Genomic DNA, 23,157 nt, shown 5'->3' on the forward strand with positions numbered 1-23,157 from the left:
TTGTCTCCTTCAGCAAGTTTAAATCCAGAGAGCAGTTTAGGAGTAAATACTTTAAAATTTAAAAATCCAAAGCACATACAAATAGCCATTCAAGTAGACAGTTAAAAAGTTGTCTCTTATTGTCTCTAGTTAATTGCTAAATGAAATGTCATGAAAGTATGATGAGAGTTTGGAATAAGAAAAGACACGAGTGGATTTTGAGTCTGAGGACGTGGATGTTGAGGTCGGGTAGAACCCAGGTGAGCAGAACTGAAATGGTTATTCCAGGAACAAGACACTAGTCTGGAGAGGGTGAAGACTCAGAAATTCAAACTATTTTGTGGAGCAAAAGCAGAAAATTGAGTGTGTCGCATGTGGAGGGTTTGGGAAAGGAATTTGCTTTAATAAATGAGGTTGGGGGGCAGGCATGAGATTTGGGCCAATGCCTAAAAGCTTGGAAATTTAATCCTGGGCAAGAATGGTCATCTTTCCGGGCCTAGCCTTGTCATCCCCACCCATCATCCCAAAACTCTGTTGGTTGTCAGTATGATGACTGGGGGGAAAGGACAGGAGCAAAAGTTGCTGATCCCAGGTTCATCAAGCTGAGGAGAAATTTTGGTGGGAGGAAGCCAGGAAAATGTGACAGCATTTGATAGATGCTCAGCTGGGCTTTCCCCAGGCATTGTGTTCTGGCAGCGTGTTGATTAATTCCATCCACCTCAACGCAGGAAATCAGCTTGCCTGCTGAGTAAGAGAGGTCTGCACGGAACCCTGAGGAGTTGCTGCCAGCCTGAGGTTGCAAGGACAGGCCACGCCCACGGAGGCTGCCGCCGAATGTTGACAAAGAACAGCCTCAATTTCCCATTATTCTCTTCATCCCCACGCTTGCCAAAGAACCTTCCAAAGTAGGAAGATAGGTATGGTTCTTAGCTATGAGAGAGTGAAGCTCTGAGATTTAAGACTTCTGTTGTTTTGTTTTGTTTTTAATCTCAATAGCCTTTCAAGGATACTTGAGTCTTAATTTCTGTTTCAGAAAATGTAATATGTTCCGTGAACCTCACTACAATTTTATGGGAAGTTCAGCACCTTCCCTAATGTTCCCTAACGAGGTGCATCCCAGACTTTCATGTGATATGAATCATTTAGGCATCTTGTGAAAATGCAGCCTGATTGAGTAGGTTTGGGATTGGGGCAGGAGACTCTCCAATTTTAACAAGCCCCCAGGTGCTAACAAGCTAGATGCTGCTGTTCCCAGGACCAAACTTTGAGCAGTAAGATTCTCCTAGATTGCAGGATTGAGGGGTAAGAAAGAGCCAACTTTCTCATTCCAAATCTTGCTCTATCCATATGTGCTGCCTCCCCTCCTGAAGCTGTTGTCCTCTCTCTCTCTCTCTCTCTATATACATGTAGACGTCATAAACCTGTTTCGTATATAAAGAGGTTTACCTTAGACATGGAAATAATGGAAGAGACTTAAAGAATTAATTAAAGAATTAAAGCACAACATACACATTGAAACAATTTCAATATAAGGCTCATGACTCTTGGTTCCCTGGTCATCTCAGCTACTAGGAATTTCTGGGTGGCAGCTCTCCTAATTTTTCTTCTCTCTAGGGTTAGCTAAAATTCCTATTATTATAATTATTTTGAAGACAAGATCTTGCTCTGTCACCCAGACTGGAGAGCAGTGGCAGGATCATGGCTCACTGAAGCCCTGACTGCCTAGGCTGAAGCGATTCTCCCACATCAGCCCCTCAAGTAGCTGGGACTACAGGAGCATGCCACCATGCCCAGCGTTTGTTTGTTTGTTTGTTTGTTTGTTTTTGTTTGTTTGTTTTGAGATGGAGTTTCGCTCTGTCGCCCAGCCTGGAGTGCAGTGGCACGATCTTGGCTCACTGCAAGCTTCGCCTCCCGGGTTCACGCCATTCTCCAACCTCAGACTCCTGAGTAGCTGGGACTACCGCCCACCACCACGCCCGGCTAATTTTTTGTATTTTTAGTAGAGACGGGATTTCACCGTGTTAGCCAGGATGGTCTCCATCTCCTGACCTCGTGATCCGCCCGCCTCAGCCTCCCAAAGTGCTGGGATTACAGCCGTAAGCCACCACTCCTGGCAATATCCAGCGTTTTTTTTTTTTTTTTTTTTTTTTTTTTTTTTTTAATTTTGTGTAGAGACGGAGGCCTCCCTGTTTTGCCCAGGCTGGTCTGAACTCCTGGCCTCAAGTGATCCTTTCGCCTCAGCTTCCCAAAGTGCTGGGATTATAGACATGAGCCACCGTGCCTGACCATATTATTTTTTATGTGTAGCAATTTCCCTGCCTTTACCCTGGAATAGGCTCTGTCTTTGCACTTCCAAAAAGGTAAGTTCTCTTCAAGACAAAAGTGCCATCTGGTCTGACATAAAATTTGCAGCTCTCTTGGAAGGAGAAAACTGTTATGGCAATTTTTTTTTTTTGGTAGCACTTTTTTCTTCCTCTTACCCAGCACAGAGAGTGGTACAGAGTGAGTGTTTAATAAATGATGTTTCTGCTAACAAGTAGATAAAACTTGAATGCAAAAGCCTTCACAGGTCCACAGAATAGATTCAGAATTGAGAGGTCCCTCATGCGATCTGGAACTTTGTCCAGCCACTTAAACTGTATTCCGCCCAGGATCCTCACACAGCACTCTGGGGAAACTCCTTTCCTAAGTCTTTTTTTCTCCTTACTTTTCTTTTCTCAACTTTTGCCTCTGATCCCCTTCGAATGAGAGAAACCTACAGAGACAGAAGGGAAAGGAGGACTTCTGTTGTTGTTGTTGTTGTTGTTGTTGTTTTTTAATCTTTTGTTTACCTAAGCCCCAAGTAATTTCTACTCTCACAAATATTGGCATAGTACAGTGTTTTCATCTGACAAATAATCATTACTTTTCTTTTTTTTTGAGATAGTCTTGCTCTGTTGCCCAGGCTGGAGTGCAGTGGTATGATCACGGGTCACTGGAGCCTTGATCTCCTAGCTAAAGTGATCCCCTCATCTCAACCTCATGAGTAGTTGGGACTATAGGTGTGTACCACCATGCCTGGTTAATTGTTGTATTTTTTTGTAGAAACGAAGTCTCACCATGTTGCCCAGGCTGGTCTCCAACTCCTGAGGTCAAGCTATCTACCCACCTCGGCCTTCCAAAGTGCTGGGATTACGGGCGTCAGCCACGATACTCATACCTAATCATTATCTTTAAAAAGAAGGCTTAGTTCTATGAATTGTGATTTTGTGGAGATTCTAGAAAGTGCATAATGGTTTTGAATATTTGACTCAAACAAATAGGAAACATTGAATGAGTAGGTTCAAAAAAGTCTGAAACTGAAAATCTTTTGCATTAAAAGAAGAAAAAAAAAAAAACCCAAGGATGATGTAGAGTTTGTGGGGTCTGTAGTTTTCTACTTTCTGGGAGAGGCTCACTTTCCTTTTACTCTGTGGTCCCTGGCTCCACTTCTTGGAAAGTTTAAAAAAATGTCTTTTTTCTCCTTGTAACCTCTTTGGTCACATCTGACATGGTGTTGGTGAATATACCTTTCTTAGAGCTTTAGTTCTTGTTCCTTGATGATTGGGGGACTGAGGATTGGTTCCTGATTAATTTCTAGAACTCTCTCAAAAACTTAGTGAACTTTTAATCTGAGTCAATTCTTTTTGAGGCATAATTCCTAGAACATTTCTATTTCTTTGTTTCTTTATTCCTATAACTCTCTTTTGATTTGATGGCAGATTACTAGAACTATAACACTTTTAATTGAGTCCTTTTATCCAATTAAAATTTTTTTCCAGATGCTTCATTCTAATTCTTGCCCTTCAGTAATTTACTTGGTTGAAAGGTTTTATTGTGCATTTCTCTTTCAAAGGCTTTTTCAATCTTATCTTTTACTCTTGAGGGATAGAAATAGTTATTTTTATTTTTTAATTTTTTTGCAACCTTACAGGGCTCTGAATTTCTTTCTTTCTTTTCTTTTCTTTTCTTTTCTTTTCTTTTTTTTTTTTTTTTTTTTTTGAGACAGGGTCTTGCTGTGTCGCCTAGGCTAGAATGTAATGCTGTGATCTCGGCTCACTGCAACCTTTGTCTCCAGGCTAAAGCGATTCTCCAGCTTCAGCCTCCATAGTAGCTGGGATTACAGGTACCCACTGCCACGCCTGGCTAATTAGGGTTCTGAATTTCTGGACTCTCTTCATTTCCTTTCATTTTTGTTTATCAACCTGCCAACTCTTTCCTGAGCTCATCTCTTTCATGTGTTACCTTGCCAAATGCAGACAATAGTATCCAAACACATGCAACTAATGTTCTATTTTCTAATCTCTTTTTCTAGAGCTTCAAGTTTATTAGGTACAAGATCTGCCTCTCAAGTTATTGCAGGCAATAATTTAACTAAATGTTTTGTCATTGTAGAGCATGGATTATCATTTATCCAGCCTGCAATTTTATTGCCATTATGGTGTGCCACCTGACCACTTTTTTTCATGCTTTTTGTTATGATAGCACTTTACTTCAAGGCATGAATTTCTGTAACTGCAGATATACTGTCATGTTGCAGTAGCATATCTTGATTAGATGCACTTTTTTTCTTTTATCTTTTTGAGAGAGGATCTCACTCTGTAACCCAGGCTGGAGTGCAGTGGCACAATCTCTTCTCACTGCAGCCTCAACCTCCCGAGTAGCTGGGCTCAAGTGATCCTCTGAACCGAGCCTCCAAGTAGCTGGGACTACAGCTGTGTACCGCTACACCTGGCCTCAAGTGATCTGCCCACCTTGGCCTCCCAAAGTGTTGGGATTATAGGTGTGAGCCACCACACTTGGCTAGATACACCTTTTTAAAATGAGAATAAAACCTTTTAAAAGTTGGATTTGTAAAATCAAATGTGTACATTTATATTATCATTATTCCCAGCAATCTCATGTTATTATCTTATTGGTTATATGTGCATGTTCACTTTTTCCCATGACTATTTTAAGCCCATTAAGGTAGAGACTTTAACAGTATAGTCTATTACCTGTGATAGTAGCCCCAACAAAATGTATCATGGCTCCAAGCACACATAAGGGCATGAAAACATCTTGCTGATTTGGATGTTTGACAAACTATAGTATTTTACTACATTTGAGGCTGTGTGTAACTCATTGCTAAAACAACAGAGTCTTCTGGTGTCTTTTTTTGTGGGCTCTTGGAGTTGACTGTAGTAGTCTGGCTGTCAGTGTGTTGAACAATGGCTCCAATGCACTTTTGAAACTCTTAAATCTGGTGACAGCTTAGATCATGAGTGGTACAGAGCCAGTCAGTGAAGGTTTCCACCATTGTCAGCTGTGTGCCCATCATATGTTCATTATCGTGTCCCTGGTATTAGCACATGATTTACGTTATAGGAAGTGCTCAATGAATGTTTGATGAGATAAGGATCTGAATCTGTTGATTCAGTTTGAACTCAGTGATAGCCAGGTACTAGTCTGGCATCCTGATAGGACAGTTGTTTTTACCCCAAGGGGGAAAACTGTGACCAAATTTAGCAAAGGTCAGTGTTGCCTCCTGCTTACATAAAGAACCATTTTGTTCTCCCCTGCAATCTAGCAAATCCTCTCGTATTGAATTAGGCAATCTTGGTTCCAACTGATTTATTCATTCCTTCTTTGAAGAAAGCTGGTATATTCTATGCATTGAGGTATGGCTCTGAATGGAAAAGAGATCACTGAAGAAGATGAGTGACTCAATCCACTCAATTTAGTACACATTTAAAGGCCTATTGCACATGTTGCTTTGGGAGCATAAGGGATACAAGCAAAGATGAAAACACGGCTCTTGATTTCATGGAGCTAGCTTCACTGTGCACATGAAAGGTCACTCCCGGGGAGGCCTTGAAATGGATGGGCTTAGGGGGTTCAGTCTGGCTAGAAGGAGTTGGCTAGGGGACTTGAGTCTATCTTTGCATAGAATACACTGTTTAATCTAGATTGTATATTTAAGGATGTATATTTGGAGAAGGAGGCTGGTAGAGATTATTGGGAGGCAGGGTAAAGTTACCCAGATATGTGAAGACCCCAGGGAACTATCCTAAAACATGTATGTGAGGGCAGGATACACCAAGTATTGGCACAAGAGGTTGAAGAAAGGAATAATGCCTGAAAGGGTGATTTGAAGAAATCTTTTTGTAGAAGTTACACTTCTGGTTGTTCCATAGAGAGGTGCAGAGGACTGCACAGGCATGGAGGGGAGCAGGATGGATGGAAGGCCTGTGATCACAGAATTTTGATCAGTTTTGGAGGGCCTTCCAATGAGCCTAAGAACAACATTCTCTTCATTTTCTTCAGGCGAAGAGTTGTTCAAACATGTTACGCTAGAGGAAAATAACTTTGCCCTGCTAGAATGTGTCCTGCCTTGTGAAAAGATTATGTGTAATTTTACCCGATCTTAATGGACATAAAAAAAGATAAGTTACTGTTTTTGGGGAATGTTTGTGTATCTCTAGGGCACAATGCCTGACATATAGAATGTGTTTAACAAACGTTTGACAACCTGAACTGAACTGAGACAAATTAATTTTTTGCAGGTCATTTAAACTTCATGTCAGAGCATTTAAAGGCTTCTTTTTTTTCTTCAAAAATTAGAAACAACATTTATTGTTTCTTGTTAAAATATGGTGCTGCCGGGCACGGTGGCTCAAGCCTGTAATCCCAGCACTTTGGGAGGCCGAGACGGGCGGATCACGAGGTCAGGAGATCGAGACCATCCTGGCTAACACGGTGAAACCCCGTCTCTACTAAAAAATACAAAAAACTAGCCGGGCGAGGTGGTGGATGCCTGTAGTCCCAGCTACTCGGGAGGCTGAGGCAGGAGAATGGCGTAAACCCGGGAGGCGGAGCTTGCAGTGAGCTGAGATCTGGCCACTGCACTCCAGCCCGGGAGACAGAGCGAGACTCCTTCTCAAAAAAAAAAAAATAATAAAATAAAATAAAATATGGTGCTCTCATGAGAAAAGAGCCTTCCTTCACCCTGGGTTTTCTCACTTATCCCAGCAGGCTGGGACTGTCCTCACTGTGTAGGAGGGAAAGCTTTTCACCTACTCCTGGGAAATTAGGCTACTCTACTGTAGTTTTACTTTTGATTACTTGTGTATGTAAAAAAAAACAAAAAACAAAAAACAAAAACAAAAGGCAAAATCCAGCAGCTTATAGGTTATCTCTCCCTAGGCATATAAGCCCAGTCCACTCGGACACAGATGTGGGGCTCAAGTCCAAATTCCCATGTGCAGCCCAGGATTAGGTGGTACTCTGGAAATCAAGTGGGTGTTCCTGGCTAGGGATTGAAGACGGTCTCAGCCCCTGGGCAGCTGGTTGAAAACATCCAAAGTGCCTCCAGTGAGAAGCTAAGATTACCTCTTTAATGAGAAACACTTTGGGTGAGGTAGGGCCAACCGTCAACTGGTAGGCAGCATTCTTGCCACAGGTAATATCTGGTCTAGAAACTACTAGATCTCCAAATCCTCTTAAGGTCCCTTACATTGACAAGAATGAATTCAAGTTTCGAAATGACACACCAAGTTATACAAGGTAGAGGATGTCATTAAGGCAATAGTCTCAGCAAGTCCATGCACAGAGCTCTGATCCCACCGTCACCTTCCCCTCACTCTCCAAGTCTGCTTAGTTCTGCCCACTACTCTTCCTTCTCAGCAACAGTTCCAGCATCCAGAAGTCTTGAGCAGCGTTCAGCCTCACAAGTTGGGGGTGGCCTAATTCAGAAACTTCATGGCAACTTCAAGGCCAAGGAAACAGGCCACATTGGCTGGGAAGGCTCGGGTCATCACTGCATCAGACCCTTTAGACAAGGATGTGATTCCTTCATCCCAGATGAGTTCCCTCAGCACATCTCCAAAACCATTAGGATATTTCCCAGGAGGTGCAGTCTGGAAGTGAGACTTGAGTACATCTTGGGGGATTGCCACAGCCCAGTTGAAGATCCCTTCCGTGCAATGCCGCCAGCCACCAGGATTCAAGGCGCACTGAGCTCACGGACCCTCTCTCCTTCAGGAGTGAAGATATTTTTTAGCCATGTATATGTTATGAATTACATTCCACTAGCTGGAACATTTCACATAAGGGTAAGCACGGTCCTTTTGTAGATGCCTCGGATCCCAAACTCCTGGTACAGCTTCTTTGCACAGTCCAAGGTTCCAATGTACTTGGTTTCCCCTGAAGAAGCCAGAAACTGTAACCAGCACTCGATGGGTGCTCCAGGGGTCACGATGCCTGTGGTGAATGTACCAGATAACACACCAGCTGCAAACAGCTGGGGATAGCTGAGCACATCCTCTGAGTGTTTCTGTTGTAGTTTCTTCCTTTAACCAAACCCAAAGAAGCACACAGCAAACATGGGGGTGACACGGATGATAGTGGCAGCCATTCCCTGATATAGCCCCGTGATGCCCCTTCTAAGAGTCTTCGGGAGACAGTCCAAGGTCTCAGAGTACATGGGAGGCTGTCTAGGCAAATTCGGTGGCTGTGTCTGTAGTCGGACCTTGACAGTGTCCAGAGGGTGCCCCATGAACAGCAGGCACATGCCACCAAAGCCGCTGGCCAGCAGGTTCTTGAGCGGGCTGATAGGCTTCGGCTGATCGGCCATGGTCAGTCCGCCTATCTCTGAGTCTGTCAGTTCCTGGGCCGTCCTGGCTCTGCTGCCCCAGCTGCAGCGCCAGGGCCGCCAATCTTGCATTTAAAGGCTTCTACTTGCTAATTCATTTTGGTTAAAAAAAAAATCATTCTCAGAGATAGCCAAGGTAATGGGCATTTATGTGTTGTATAAATGTGATATTATATATATGTATATATTTGTCCATGGCTCCTGGTTCATAGCTCCCACAGCCCTCATTATATCCTAAGTGATAACAATGATAAGCATATCTTTTATTAGGGTATTTAGCTTTTTTGTCTTTGGTTACAGAAGCAGCTTCAGACAGCTTCAGAGCAATAAAGGTGAAAAAGACAGTCTTTTATTGTAATGTTGGAGCACTTTAGGCCTAAGAAATAGGTCTCAGAAAAAAGAATCTCCCTTTCTGAACTTTTGCCCACCTTTTCTCCCCAAGACAATAGAAATGGAAAATATCCTCTCATCTAACATCACTCCCACACCTTTTGTCTTGGGGCTGGTCATAAAGAAATTCTTTGACTCACCTTGTCTAATCATAGGCCATAAGACCCTCAATTCAGGAAGGGTCCTCCCCTCTACCCAGGAGGAAGGAATGCTGTTCAGAGAGGCCAAGAAAAATCTGAACAGACAGGCCTGGCTGGGTTTCCTCATTCAACCTATTAATATCAGGTTATACCCTTTTTATCCAATCATATTTGTCTACAGTTTTCCGTGTTGTAATCATGTCTGCCCAATGAAGATTCCATAAAAGGCCCAAGAGGATGGAATACAAAGAGGCTTTGGACCGCTGAACTTATGGAGGCTCTAAGAAGGGTGAACAGTAGCTCATCCCTGTGCTGGGAGGGTGGTGCACCCCAGCTCCATGGGAAAGAACACTTCCGTGCTTGCGACCCTTTCAAACCTCGCTCTATGTACCTTTTCATCTGGCTGTTGACTTGTATCCTTAAAAATATCCTTTGGAATATACTGGTAAATACAAAGTAGTGTTTCCTAAGTTTTGTGAGCTGTTCTAACAAATTAATCAAGCCTAATCAAACTCAAGGGGTTTGTGGAACCTCAACTTGAGGCCGGTCGGTCAGAAGTCCCAGAGCCTTGGACCTGTGACTGGTGCTTAAAGTGGGAGCAGTTTTGTGGGAGCCCTCAGCCTGTGGGGTCTGACTCTGCCTACCTAGAGATAGTGTCAGAATTGAATTGGATTAGAAGATGCTTAGCTGGCGTTGGATGCAGAATTGATTGCTTGCTGGTTGATGGAGATAAATCCCCACATATATGGTCATGGAAGTCTTTTGCATTGCTGGTAGTGGTGTGAGAGCAGAGGAAAACAGTTTGTTTTTTCAACACAATGAATAATGATTATTTATTAAGCACCAGTAGGAGTCTAACCATGGGGTTAAAAAATAATTAGTTCAGGGAGATAACAAAACTACCAGAGTATATCATTTCTGAATCTTTCACTGATGTCATTCATTTCTTTAGTTTTGTTTTCCTGTTCATAAAATGGAGGTAAAGATAGTTTAGTACCAAGGCTCCTCTAAGGATGAGTTTTCTCCCATTTAAATCACGATTCATATTGCATGACTAGAAAGTAGAACATATGGTCCGTGACAAGGGTGTTGGAAATTTGTGGGAGAACAAAAAAGATTTGACAACAATTTCTAACTTGGTTCATCTCTGTAGTAAATTAAAAATGTTGCTCTGATTTGTGGGCACTGGGGGTGGAAGTAGGGTAGAAGGAAAGAAAAATTTGGTCCTTTTCCTGTCATCCCTTTCTTTAGGGTCCCCTTTTGTTCCCCTTCGGGAAATGGAATAAAAAAAAACCCCTGCATTCGTCAGTAACTCCGGGTCAACCACAACTTAAAGACAGTAAGCAGGTCAATCAAAACAGGGGCAATGATTGCTATAAAACTAACAGGTACTCTCATTGATAGAACACAGGCATACACAGGAAGATACATTCACAGAAAGAGCTTCCTGCACAAAGCAAGCCACCAGCGCAACATGACAGTGAAGACCCTGCATGGCCCAGTCATGGTGAGTAGCAACAATCATTCTGGTTTAAGAACAGTCATGCCTAGGCTTTCAGGAAAGCAGAATTCTAAGGAGTTAGGTTTGATTGGGGTCTTTTTGGAATTTCTTCTTTAAAAAACAGAGATGATTTTAATTTTGACTCCTGTGTGGTGGCAAAAAAGAAAAAAATAACTAGAAAAGTTATAATGGCATAAAAATGCAGCTCCTGGCCAGGCGCGGTGGCTCATGCCTATAATCCCAGCACTTTAGGAGGCCAAGGCAAGTGGATCACATGAGTTCAGAAGTTCGAGACCAGCCTGGCCAACATGGCAAAACCCGATCTCTACTAAAAATACAATAATTAGGTCGGTCCCGGTGGTTCACTCCTGTAATCACAGCACTTTGGGAGGCTGAGGTGGGCAGATCACTTGAGGTCAGGGGTTCGAGACCAGCCTGGCTAACTTAAAACCTGTCTCTACTAAAAATACAAAAATTAGCTGGGCATGGGGCAGTTGCCTATAATCCCAGCTACTCGGGAGGCTGAGGCAGGAGAATGGCTTGAACCTGGGAGGCAGAGGTTGCAGTGAGCCAAGATCACACTACTGCACTCCAGCCTGGGTGACATAGAGAGACTCTGTCTCAAAGAAAAAAAAAAGCAGCTCCTCACCCAATGGCTTTTGCCCAGGTGCTGTTAGTGTGTACAGTCCTTGGCATCACAGACAACTAGCATGTTCTCTCCTGTGGCCATCCATTATAGAGTTAGTTGGCCTGAAATTCTTATCTCATGGTGGGAGCTTGGCCAGCCCTTTAGGGATTATTTACATATACATTTTAACCAAGGAAACTGAGGCCTCAAAAGGTTTAATGATTCCCGTGAGACCACAGGAGTGCCCTGGGTAGAAGAAGTGAAATCACCTAGTGTTGACTTTGGATAGCTCCTAGAGAAGGGAAATTTCCCATGTCTCTGATTGCTATTTATTTATTTTGTACCATCTCATTCTTCTTGGAGGAAAGAGAGATGTCAATGCAATGAAAACCTAGCCCCAGCAGGTCTAGAATCTTGCCTGGCATTAGTCAGATAAGGCCTGGGAAGAATTTACTACAGAGGCACATGAAAACAGAGGTTAGGAAATCCTGCATCTTATTATTGGCTTAGGTAATTAACTTGTTTTCCCTTTTACAAGCCATATAATTTAAAAGAACTTGAATAGCATAAAAGGTTCATGGCATATAGCGTTAGTATGTTTTAATTTATTTTATATTTACGTGTTATTTTAAAGATTACATGTAGCACAGCAAAGTGCCATATTTAGGGGCATAGGCTCTGATGTCAGGCATGTTTGGCTCTACTGCTTGCTAACTGTAGGATTTTTGGGTAAGTTATTTATCTTCTCTGTGCCTCAGTTTCCTCAACTGTACAGTGGGGATAACAATGACATCTTTCTCATGGCATTTATTGGGAGGATTAATTAATATCTTTGAGAATAAATGAGTCTGTACAGTGTACTGGCAGATTTGTGTATGCTTAAGTTTCAGTTAATTTGGCCATTCTAATAAACAACAACTGGTAATGATAGAGAAAGCATTCAGTAAGTGTTAACTGTTCATATTAATATTGTTATTATTATCCTGGAAATTCTGATCAATCCTCTGAAGTAGATGGGGATACTTTCCCTTTATACAGATGAACAAAAGCTCAATTAAGCTATTTATTTAACTTTGCTGGATACTGTAAGCACAATAACTGGTATACCAATCTAAGCTCTCTGGTTCCAAGTACAGTATGCTTCTCTTTGAATGGTTCAGAGGCAAGATTTCTGAATTTAAAGCCATTGCATCCAAGCAATTCCATTGGGTAGCTTTGTGCTCCATAGCTATTTCTATTTCTAGTTTCCTTAAAGAAATCTGTTGGGTTGTCAGGAGGAAACATAACAGTGCAAGGAGCATTGGAATAGAATTAGAAGTTGAGAGGTGCAGGCAGATAGGACATCCTCAATAAGTAGTTGAGGCAAATTCTCATGGACCTAGCGGTTGACCAGGTGCATGCTTACAGGAGAACACACATTGCTGGTGAGTATAGGGGGTGAATGTTCAGGTTGCTTAGGTGGGTTCACATTAAAGTGAAGTGCAAAGCTAGGCTGAGAAGGTTGGTGTCCTGTTACAGCTCACCTTCACCTGGTGCTTTCCCTTGCCTCTGTCCCCTGTTCTACAGATTGAGAGTGGTATCTATTCATCTGCTTTCTAGGTGGCATGTAAGAGTTCAAGTCCATACAATGCTCTGAATTTCTCTGAGAGGTGCTGTTTAAATCATTCTTCAGAACCAGCGACAGCCTGGTTCAGAGCCCCTGCTCTGTATTACATAACCACTAACACCTACATTTCAGATCAAAAGCTTTGTGGAGCAAATTGGAGCAATTTGCAGACATCATCTGATTTCCTGATAAAGAGCTGTGTGACCTACAACACTTATGCACATCTAGTTCAGCTGTCACATCGCTTAAAATGCTTGGCTCTTCTAATGAGACAAAACTAAGATTAATGTTGGTAATAATAAAAATGACCTTCAATGGCAATAGCACTGACTAATGACACCTAAGTTTTAGTCCCGAGACTGGTACTCATATGCTGGTGAACCCAACCAAGTTATTTATTCCCTTTGGGACAGAATTCTTTCACCTGTCTAATTGGGATAATTAATACTAGCTCTGTCTACCTCACCAGGTAGTTGTGAAAATCCAGTAAAAGCGTTTTCTAAAATACTCTATATTAGCAAATATAATAATGACTTGTTAGAAACATGGTAGTTATTGCTAAATCATGGAACTCCAATGTATGTATTTAAAAGCTTTCGTAATGAAAATTAGTAGTGATTCAGTGAGTATGACACAGAAGAGGAAAGAGAAAACACAAAGGAGGAATTTACTTAAGAACCCTAAAGATGGCCGGGCGCGGTGGCTCAAGCCTGTAATCCCAGCACTTTGGGAGGCCGAGGCGGGCGGATCACGAGATCAGGAGATCGAGACCATCCTGGCTAACACGGTGAAACCCTGTCTCTACTAAAAAAAATACAAAAAACTAGCCGGGCGAGGTGGCGGGCGCCTGTAGTCCCAGCTACTTGGGAGGCTGAGGCAGGAGAATGGCGTAAACTCGGGAGGCGGAGTTTGCAGTGAGCTGAGATCTGGCCACTGCACTCCAACCTGGGTGACAGAGCGAGACTCCTTCTCAAAAAAAAAAAAAAAAAAAAAAAGAACCCTAAAGATGTGATTGATAGGCTTGGGAAGTTATCTAAGACCCTTTAATATAAGCTGACATCTTTAAAAAAAAAAATCCTAGCAGGCCAGGCGCAGTGGCTCAGGCCTGTAATCCCAGCACTTTGGGAGGCCGAGGTGGGAAGATCATTTGAGGTCAGGAGTTCAAGACCAGCCTGGCCACATGACGAAACCCTGTCTCTACTGAAAATACAAAAAATTAGCAGGTGTGGTGGTGCACGTATGTAATCCCAGCTACTCAGGAGGCTAAGGCAGGAGAATCGCTTGAATCTGGGAGGCGGAGGTTGCAGTGAGCCAAGATTGTGCCACTGTATTCCAGCCTGGGCAACAGAGTGAGACTCCATCTCACAAAAAAAAAAAAAAAAAAAAAAAAAAAAGCCATAGCACTTTGTCAAGACAGAAGGTATATGAGCATAAATTCCACATCTGTCTAGTCTACTGTGTAGCACAATATAGAGTTAGCAAGTTAGAGTCGCCAGTATTGGATACTTATCATATGCTGCCACTATTCTTCATGGTTTATGTGGATCATCTCATTTAATCTTCACATATATATACATTTTTTTTTTTTTTTGGAGGAAACAGAATCATAGCTTCTAAGAGTCCCGGAATTGAGTTACAGACCCTGGACTTCTGATTCTGAAGCCCATGCCCTAAGCTACTACACTATAAAGTCAAGAACTAGCTGTTGAATGAACCAACGATTGTGGGGGATGAAGGTTGATGCTTGCTGATTATCTAAAGGCAAATTAGCCTCATTCTGACTTTTCTGGGTCAACCTTGCTTCAAATTCTTTTTAATATCAGCTTCCTCAGTATGGCAAATGGACACTATGACCTTTTTGTTTACTCTTATTGTTTTTTTGTCTCTAGTATCTGCAAAATATGAAAAGGAGAGCCTTTGAAACCAACATGTCTAATCACCTTTCCTACCTTAACTCATGGAAGGTATGAGCCTGAACAACGCTAAGCCTAGAGAATAAAAGCAACTTATCTTCAGCTCTTCTTCTTCTTCTTCTTTTTTTTTTTTTTTCCCAAGAAGGAGTCTCGTACTGTTGCCCAGGCTGGAGTGCAGTGGCTCGATTTCTTTTCACTGCAACCTCCGCCTCCCGGGTTCAAATGATTCTTCTGCCTCAGCATCCCGAGTAGCTGGGATTACAGGTGTGCGCCACCATGCCTGGTTAATTTTTGTATTTTTAGTAGAGACGAGGTTTCACCATGTTGGCCAGGCTGGTCTTGAACTCCCGACTTCAGGTGATCCGCCCGCCTTGGCTTCCCAAAGTGCTGGGATTATAGGCGTGAGCCACCGCACCCGGCCTTGCTCATCCCCAGTTAGGGTCAGTGGCAATGGTGGGTGAGCAAAGCATGGTTATGACAAAGGGAATCTGGCAAGATTTTTAGCTTTTCTTTTCATTACGTCTTTGGGGCACTTTCATCCTTTGTGCATTACTATAACACCAGATAAAGTGACGTTTCAATGTAAGTTAAAAAAATGCTCCAGAGCTAAAGAGAAATAGTTTCCATATTCTCTGTTGTTGTGCATCATTAGTGCCCCGGTTTCTTTCAATTAGCATGGATAATTGGAACTTTGCTAAAGTTGGTTTTGCATAATGTTTTTCTTAATGCAGTCAGCTTAACTATATAGTTCAATTTAACTGTATCGTTTTGTTCATTCATTCACTCCCTCTTTCAGAAATTCATTCCGAAAGTGTTTATGGAACATGTGTAATATGCAGGAACTTACAATCTAATGGGTGTAGATCTGACAGGAACACAAATACTACATTTCCAGACAATTAAAAAATGCTGCTTGAGTGCTAGATGATCAAAGCTTTATAATTTAAGGATAATAAACATACTTCTGATTGAACCATTTTAGGGACTGTCCTTAGAGGAGATCATATCTGAGCTGGGCCTTAATGGAAGGGTAGGATTTTGACAGACAGAGTATTCTAGGCAGTGTATTCTAGGTGGAGGGGTGGCTTGGATGAAGGATTTTGTGGGAGATTCATGGGATATCAAGTTGGAAATGAAAACAAGAGCTATCGTTTATTAAGCCTCTATTTTCATTTTACAGATTTATAGGTGCTTTATATAGAACATGCTATTTAATCTCGTTAGTAGTCTCATAAAGTGAGTATTATTATCCAATTGGAAGGAAGAGAAACTAGAGGCTCAGCAAGGAAGCCAGGATAGGATTTGAACCCAATCTCCGACCCTGGCATCTTTCTGTCTCACTGTTTAGAAGCTCTTAGACTATGGAGGGCTTCACTTACTAGCTAGGCTAATGAGTTTAGTTCTCAGTTTGGCACCTTGATACCTTTAGGTGTGAGTGTTCCCTTTTCCAGGTGAGGAACTGAGGTGTAAAGAGAAGCCCTGATCCCATAAAAGGACAGGAATGCTGAGTTCCACCAGAGCATGCATCTCTTGCTAGTAGGTGAGGCGAGTCTCTAACTGATTGCAGCCTCTTCTGTTTTCCAGGTCAAGTACTTGATGCTGTCGATATTGGGGCTTGCCTTTCTGAACGAGGTGGCAGCTAGGAAAATCCCCAAAGTAGGACATACTTTTTTCCAAAAGCCTGAGAGTTGTCCACCTGTGCCAGAAGGTAGTATAAAGCTTGACACTGGCATCATCAATGAAAACCAGCGTGTTTCCATGTCACGTAACATCGAGAGCCGCTCCACCTCCCCCTGGAATTACACGTAAGTGCAAATGAGACTGATCTTCACATTCTTTGGAAAAATATGTTAATTCTTTCTTATCATAAAGTAGAAAATGTAGAATACATAGAAAACATAAAAGGGAAAATCCCCTTAACAATGAAAATTTCATTTTACCTGGGAGCTCACATCTTTCTTGTTTTGGGCTAGGTTCACCTTTGTGGTTGACGGTCCTAATATTATGCTTCCACATTCTCATAAACTCTGTGCCTTTTTCTGCTTCATGTAGCTCTAGGATAGAATTCACAAATTTTCCTGTGTTGGAAGAGAGGGTTCTTTAAAGCAGATTGAATAATTATCTCTGCATGAGGATAAATGGGAAACAGAAAAGTCGGTTTAAGGAGATTCACTCAGATTAGACATTATCCTTTAAGGAGTGGGAATGAGTGGAGGAGAAAGGCCAGTCTGGGAAATGGGATGTTAGGTGGAGACCTTCAGGGTAGTCTTGTAATTTGGCCTTAAGATACAGGTTCTTGGAGCACCAAGCACCCCCTCATACTCTCCAAATGTAAGTATAAAAATAGATTCCAGGGACAATTGAAGTGTTTCTGGGGTTGTCATGTAGCTTCTCATGTGAGTGTGTTATGAGAAAACCTTGGGACTGTAGTCCCCCCTGCCTCAAACTGGGAAGATGTGGAGAGACCGAAGAATGACTTGGACAAGTCCAGCTTAGCGAGTAGATGAGTTTATTAAGACTTACGTATGGGGCACCCTAGGGCCACAGCAGGACAGATCTAGAGATCCGCCCTGCCTCCCATCTCTAAGCTGGCTCGTAAGCGAATTTGCTGGCTCTTTGCCTACTGTGTGTGTCCAATGGGACTGTTTCCCTTGGTAGGTTCTCAGATACTCTCTGAGATGTTTGGGTTCTCAGTGGCCTGCTCCTTGGCTGTGCATGGTGGCCCTGGCTCACTGCCCATCCTTCATGGTTCAGACAGTGGATACACACCCTCAAGTAACTTGGTGGGAGTCCTGTCACACTACAAGTGGAGTATGTACAGTGGCAAGCTGGCAGGATAAATGTTGCGGTCTTTATGCCTCCAGGCAGAGGGGCCTATTAAAGGAGAAATGGAGAGAAGGTCTGAGATTCCCAGACCTCTGGGACTGTGGCTTTCCTTTCCAAGCAGCAGGCTCTGTAGTCCGACTAGTGATGGAAGACTGACTAGTGACGTTCAATCTCCAGGCAGAGAATAAAAAATAATTGTAATAATAATAATGCCAATAAAAGATCTAATGTGAATTGAATGCTAACATTTGTACAGTGGGGTATTTTATATGTACTTGTATCACTGAGCATTCTCAACAGTTGCATGAGAAAATGGTATATGAAAATCCCCATCTTATAGTTGAGGAAACTGAGGCTTCGAAAGGTAAGCCACTGCCAGAGGCTGGTGTATGCTTCCAGGCTGTGTGGCTCCAGAGCCTGTGCCACAGCCCTGCGGAACTACCTCACTGCAGGTGAGCACCCAGTGCTGTGGGGCTCTCCTTCACTGTCTTCCTCCCCCATGCCTCACCATTGTGCTTTGGCTTGCTCCTCCTATAGTGTCACTTGGGACCCCAACCGGTACCCCTCGGAAGTTGTACAGGCCCAGTGTAAGCACTTGGGCTGCATCAATGCTCAAGGAAAGGAAGACATCTCCATGAATTCCGTTCCCATCCAGCAAGAGACCCTGATCCTCCGGAGGAAGCACCAAGGTTGCTCTGTTTCTTTCCAGTTGGAGAAGGTGCTGGTGACTGTTGGCTGCACCTGCGTCACCCCCGTCATCCACCATGTGCAGTAAGAGTTGCACATCCCCTCAGCTGAAGAAGCTGTAGAAATGCCACTCCTTACCCAGTGGTCTGCAACAAGTCCTGTCTGATCCCCAGTTCCCTCCACTTCACAGGACTCTTAATAAGACCTGCATGGATGGAAACAGAAAATATTCACAATGTATGTGTGTATGTACTAAATTTTATATTTGATATCTAAAATGTTAGAAAAATTAATATATTCAGTGCTAATGTAATAAAGTATTAATAATTGGAAAATACTTCAGGTGTTTGCAATCCCACCTTGTACTCACAGACTGTGTAGCCCTATAGATTTTGGAATTCTATATGCCTATCATTTGTTTTTCATATTTCCTCATCAGAGCACCAGTGTTAGAGTTGTTTTGTTATTAATGGTGCCTGGAGGTTGGTTACATAAAGAGTTAAGGAAAATGGTACAAACAGAACTCAGGTTCCCTAGGGACACTTTACCGCTTCGTTATCCCAACTACATTATTTTACAAAGCAAGTATTTCTTGGCCACTGTGCTAGCCAGTGGAGATACAAAGAAAAGTAAGAAATGCATATGAAGGGCCATGTGTTGATAGAGGCCATCCAAAGAGCCCCTGGTCATGAGGGCCATGGTGGCCACTTTGTTTCCTCCTCTGACTTCTGGGCCCTTTAGGGGTCACTGGTTATCTTTGGTCCATCTCTTACACATCTTAGGGGCACACAGACTTCCAGATGCTGATCTCCATGCCACTCTGAGGAAACTGAGAGATCTTCTGGTGCCTCTGTTGTACACCACATTTTCTCCTTTACTTCCACCATGCCACTAGCTCAGAGTACATCTGCGTGGCTGCTGCTTCCCAGGTTCCAGAGAGAAAGTGGGCTATAAGTTCTCACTCCCACCTAGGACTTGGCTTGAGGATGGACAGTCGGCAGGAGCCTGGCTCCCATTTTGAACTCTTCAGTCTGTTGGTGGGTGTGGAATGGGAGTGGTTGGAGAGGCTAACTCTTTCATCTCTTTGCTGCAGAATCTTGTGTTTAGGATATAAATATTGACTTTTGTACTTAAAATGTTCAGGTTCTTAAAATGTAAAATACCTTCCTCTCATAGCTATCAGCTTCACAATTTTGCTCTAAATCTCACAAGTTCATTGTGATGCTGTGTGAAGAAAGTTTTCTCTGTTCATTTTGGCAGTAATAGCTGTACCCTAGGTGTAGTGCATATAAAAAACCCTCTGTCTGAGTAGTGGGGGAAGTATAAAGGAAATTTCAGGGGGAAAAGAATTGCACCACTGGGTGTATCAAGACACCATCGCGCAACACTTTGGGAGGCCAAGAAGGGAGGATTGCTTGAGACCAGGAGTTCAAGACCAGTCTAATCAACACAGAGAGACCCCATCTCTCTCTCTCCTCCCCCCCCCCACACACAATTAGCCAGGCATGGTGGCGCACACCTGAAGTCCTAGCTACTTGGGACACTGAGATGGGAGGATCGCTTGAGCTAGAAGTTGGAGGCTGCAGTGAGCTATGATATCATCATTGCACTCCAGCCTGGGTGACAGTAAGACTTTGCCTCAAAAAAAAAAAAAAATTATTTCATATTTCATTACACATGTGCCCATGTACTTTCAAGGCAGTGTGCCAAATACTATAATCAAGGTATGAAATGTTAGGATAATATAGGAAATTCCTGGAAAGTTTCAGACACAAGATGACTTTTGCACTGAGATGAATATGAATCGGTTTGTAGGAAGATGTGGGAAGGTATTACATTCCAAGCAAATGTAACAGCATGAGCAAAGGCAAGAGATGCAAAAAAACCTGGTATACTGGGGGGCTGAAAGTAGTTCTATGTGCTCGGGATACTGTGGACATGGGGACATGGTAGGGAACACATAACAAATGTTTCTTTAATGAATAAATGAATGAATTCACTTGGTAGTAGACAACAAACAGTGGGCAAATGGGCCACTCATGGATGGTTTTGTAAGCTTTGTTTCAGGAACGACAGGAGAATAGTTATATTTCACAAGACAGCTTTGGTGATAGAGCGCGAAAGGGATCAGAAACATGAAGGCCAGTGAGAAGATCAGAGAGAAAGCAATTTCACTCCGACAGTACACTCACAGTTTTAGAGCTGGATGAGCCCCTATAGACCACCTGGTCAACCCTTCTCATTTGCAAATGTGGCCCATAGGAATTAGGCGATTTGCTCAAGGTCACTTGGTAGTTAGTAGCAGAAACAGGTTCATTGACTCCAAGTTCATGACTTTTGATATGGGTTTTGCAGCAACGCTGTAGTGTGTCCAATAAAGATCCATTTCAGTCATTCCTCTATGTGGCCTCAGGCTGGCCCTGAGAGAGAGTGCAGAAATACCCTCACACCGCATATCTCCAAATACATTCTATGTGGTGCTCTGAAGCCTGGGGCCTTGAGTCACAAAGCTTCCTTCTGTGGCTTCTGCACTGAGGGTTGGCTGTCCTTCAGGAAACTGCATGTCCTCTCCTGCTCACAAGGTGGCGAACTGTGTCCAGTTGTTCCCAGATTCCTCAGTATACACTGAAAGGAAGGAAATGACTGCTTTATGGGTAATTTGTTTTATTTGGTGACTGGAAGCCACTTCTGAGGCAGAGTGAGTAGGCTGTGTTCTGCTCTGCGCTCAGGTTTCTGGGAGTGCCTTTGTTTTTCCTGTAGGAGAAATGGCTGAAGTTGAGCAGTTTAGGTGTTGAAATACAACATTGCATCATAATGTGTGGAGAGAGAAACCTTTGTTTCCGCATGGAAACTTGAAAGCATTTAGTCTTTTCTTTCCATATCCAGTTCTTTTTGATGAATGGTTGGCTAAGGGGAAAAAAACTAACATATCCTTTCTCTGTCTCTGTTTCTCTCTTCCTTTCCCATTCCCTACCTCCCCAAATTTGGATAAAAGTCACCTATATATATATAAAGCTCTGTGAGATAAATTTTACTTGTAATTTACAATGAGAAAAATAGAAAGTTGGTTTTTCTTCCCCCACTCCCTTCCATAAAAGGAGAGGTAGAAAATATGCATTTAATATGTAGACAGCTCTTGGCTTTGAATCCTGGTTCTACCATTTTCTCAGAAGGACACAATTTTGTCCTTCTGAGATTCAGCTTCTTCATACGTTAAATGCAATATAATATCTATTTTAAGAGCTCTGTGTAAAGCAATTGAAATTTTAAAAAATGTGAATTACTTAGTACAGTAACCAGGTAATGGTAGGCTTGGTAACTGGGAGTCATTATTTCAAGAGGCATAGGAGGACTTAGGTTTCCCATTTTGCTTGGCCCAAAGAAACTCAGAACCCACTTCTATGTTTAAATATCACAGTTTGCTGGCAGATCAGACATTCGTAAAGGAAAAAAAATACCACAGTTATATTGTTCCTCATGGTTTTCAAATTTGCTTTATTTAATTTCTATACATATATTAATATAGTATAGTATATATAGTACAAGTATGTATTAGTATATAGATCCTATGTTTAAATCAATTTTCCATCTGTGAAAAGTTAAGAAAGCTATAGATTCAATTCATTAAAAAATTCCCCCGGACCCAAATGTCTATCGTATCCCTCTCCACTGGTATAAATTGGAAGAAAAATATTTTTAGCTCAATAAGTTTTAGGAGTGATACATGTTCAGCTAGATAAGTGTGTGCTTTGAAAATTGTGACCTTTTCCTGGCTACTTGCCAGTTCAGTGGGTACTGATTTTGAGAATTTTGTTTAGTAGTGAAGAAGAGCATATTTCAAAACTAAGATAAATGATCACGATTTGAGCATCAAGATGTTCTTGCCAGCAAAATGTTGATTTCTTCTCTTAAATGGTACAGACATCACAGCAATATCAGAGAGCACAGCATAATGACTAAGTGTGTGGACACTGGAGCCAGACGCCGGGTTAAAATGTCAGTTCTGGACCTTACTAGCTGTACTAGTTGCTAAGGATTTGGGTCATGTTACCTAGCCTCTCTGTGTCTCTTTTTCCTCAAATGTAAAACAGGGATGATAATAGTGCCTACTTCATAAAGTTATTGAGAAGATAGAATAATAATCTATAAGGTAATTGGAATAGTTCTTGGCATGGTAGGCGTATGGTTTAGTGTATTATTAAGAAAGATAAAATCTATTTATTACTCTACCACAATAATAGATCACGTTAATATTTTTCTTTCTCTTCTGCTCATTTGCCTCATAGATATATATTTTATAAGGCTGTAACTGTAACATACATGCAATTTGTATTTGGTAATTTTTAACTTCACATTATACTCTATGTATTTCCAATGTTTCCATAAAGTATTCACAATGATTTTTAGTAGCTGTGTAATTCTTTCAAGTTGATGAACCAGAGTTTATTTAGTTATTTTTTTATTTTTGGAGTTTTAGCTCCAAATATAAAAGAATAACTATTAACTTTAAAAAGTTAAATAATGCTTGTAACGGTTTTAATTACTTTTTAAAATTATGAACTATGTAATACAAACAGAAGAGTTTATATCTTTGTATATGGATAGTTGCCTTGCATATCAAAATTCTGTGTATGTGTGTGTGTGTTTTCATATCTATAGCCTACCTTGGGGCAAATTAGTTAATTTCTCTGAATCTCAGTTTCCTCAACTATAAAGTGGAGTGATAATGTCTGTCTCATAGGTCTGTAAAGCAGATTAAAATAAATAATACATGTAAAGCATTTAGGGCAGTTCCCAGTTCCAACTAGCTGTTTTAGTCTTAGTGGTTATGCAGAGC

General features: G+C 42.0%; 1 protein-coding gene and 1 pseudogene across 1 annotated transcript; one reads left to right on the top strand and one right to left on the bottom strand.

The window, feature by feature from the left end:
* Window positions 1-7,703: 7,703 nt before the first annotated feature.
* Window positions 7,704-8,611, bottom strand: LOC104663067 (annotated as a pseudogene).
* A 1,957-nt stretch (window positions 8,612-10,568) lies between these two features.
* IL17F (interleukin 17F) lies at window positions 10,569-18,649 on the top strand. Its single transcript, XM_010364208.1, has 3 exons — window positions 10,569-10,666; window positions 16,392-16,612; window positions 18,171-18,649. The coding sequence occupies exons 1-3, from the start codon at window positions 10,634-10,636 to the stop codon at window positions 18,406-18,408; spliced, it is 492 nt and encodes a 163-aa protein (XP_010362510.1). The 5' UTR covers window positions 10,569-10,633; the 3' UTR covers window positions 18,409-18,649.
* The last annotated feature ends 4,508 nt before the right edge of the window (window positions 18,650-23,157 follow it).

Source organism: Rhinopithecus roxellana, chromosome 4 (assembly GCF_007565055.1).
Source record: "Rhinopithecus roxellana isolate Shanxi Qingling chromosome 4, ASM756505v1, whole genome shotgun sequence".
Classification (NCBI taxonomy): Eukaryota; Metazoa; Chordata; class Mammalia; order Primates; family Cercopithecidae; genus Rhinopithecus; species Rhinopithecus roxellana.

Excerpts from the sequence above, each read along its gene's own strand:
- IL17F (XM_010364208.1), top strand. The coding sequence starts at position 10,634 with ATGACAGTGAAGACCCTGCATGGCCCAGTCATG. Across the intron at positions 10,667-16,391 it reads CCCTGCATGGCCCAGTCATG|GTCAAGTACTTGATGCTGTC; the intron begins GTGAGTAGCAAC and ends TCTGTTTTCCAG. Across the intron at positions 16,613-18,170 it reads ACCTCCCCCTGGAATTACAC|TGTCACTTGGGACCCCAACC; the intron begins GTAAGTGCAAAT and ends CTCCTCCTATAG.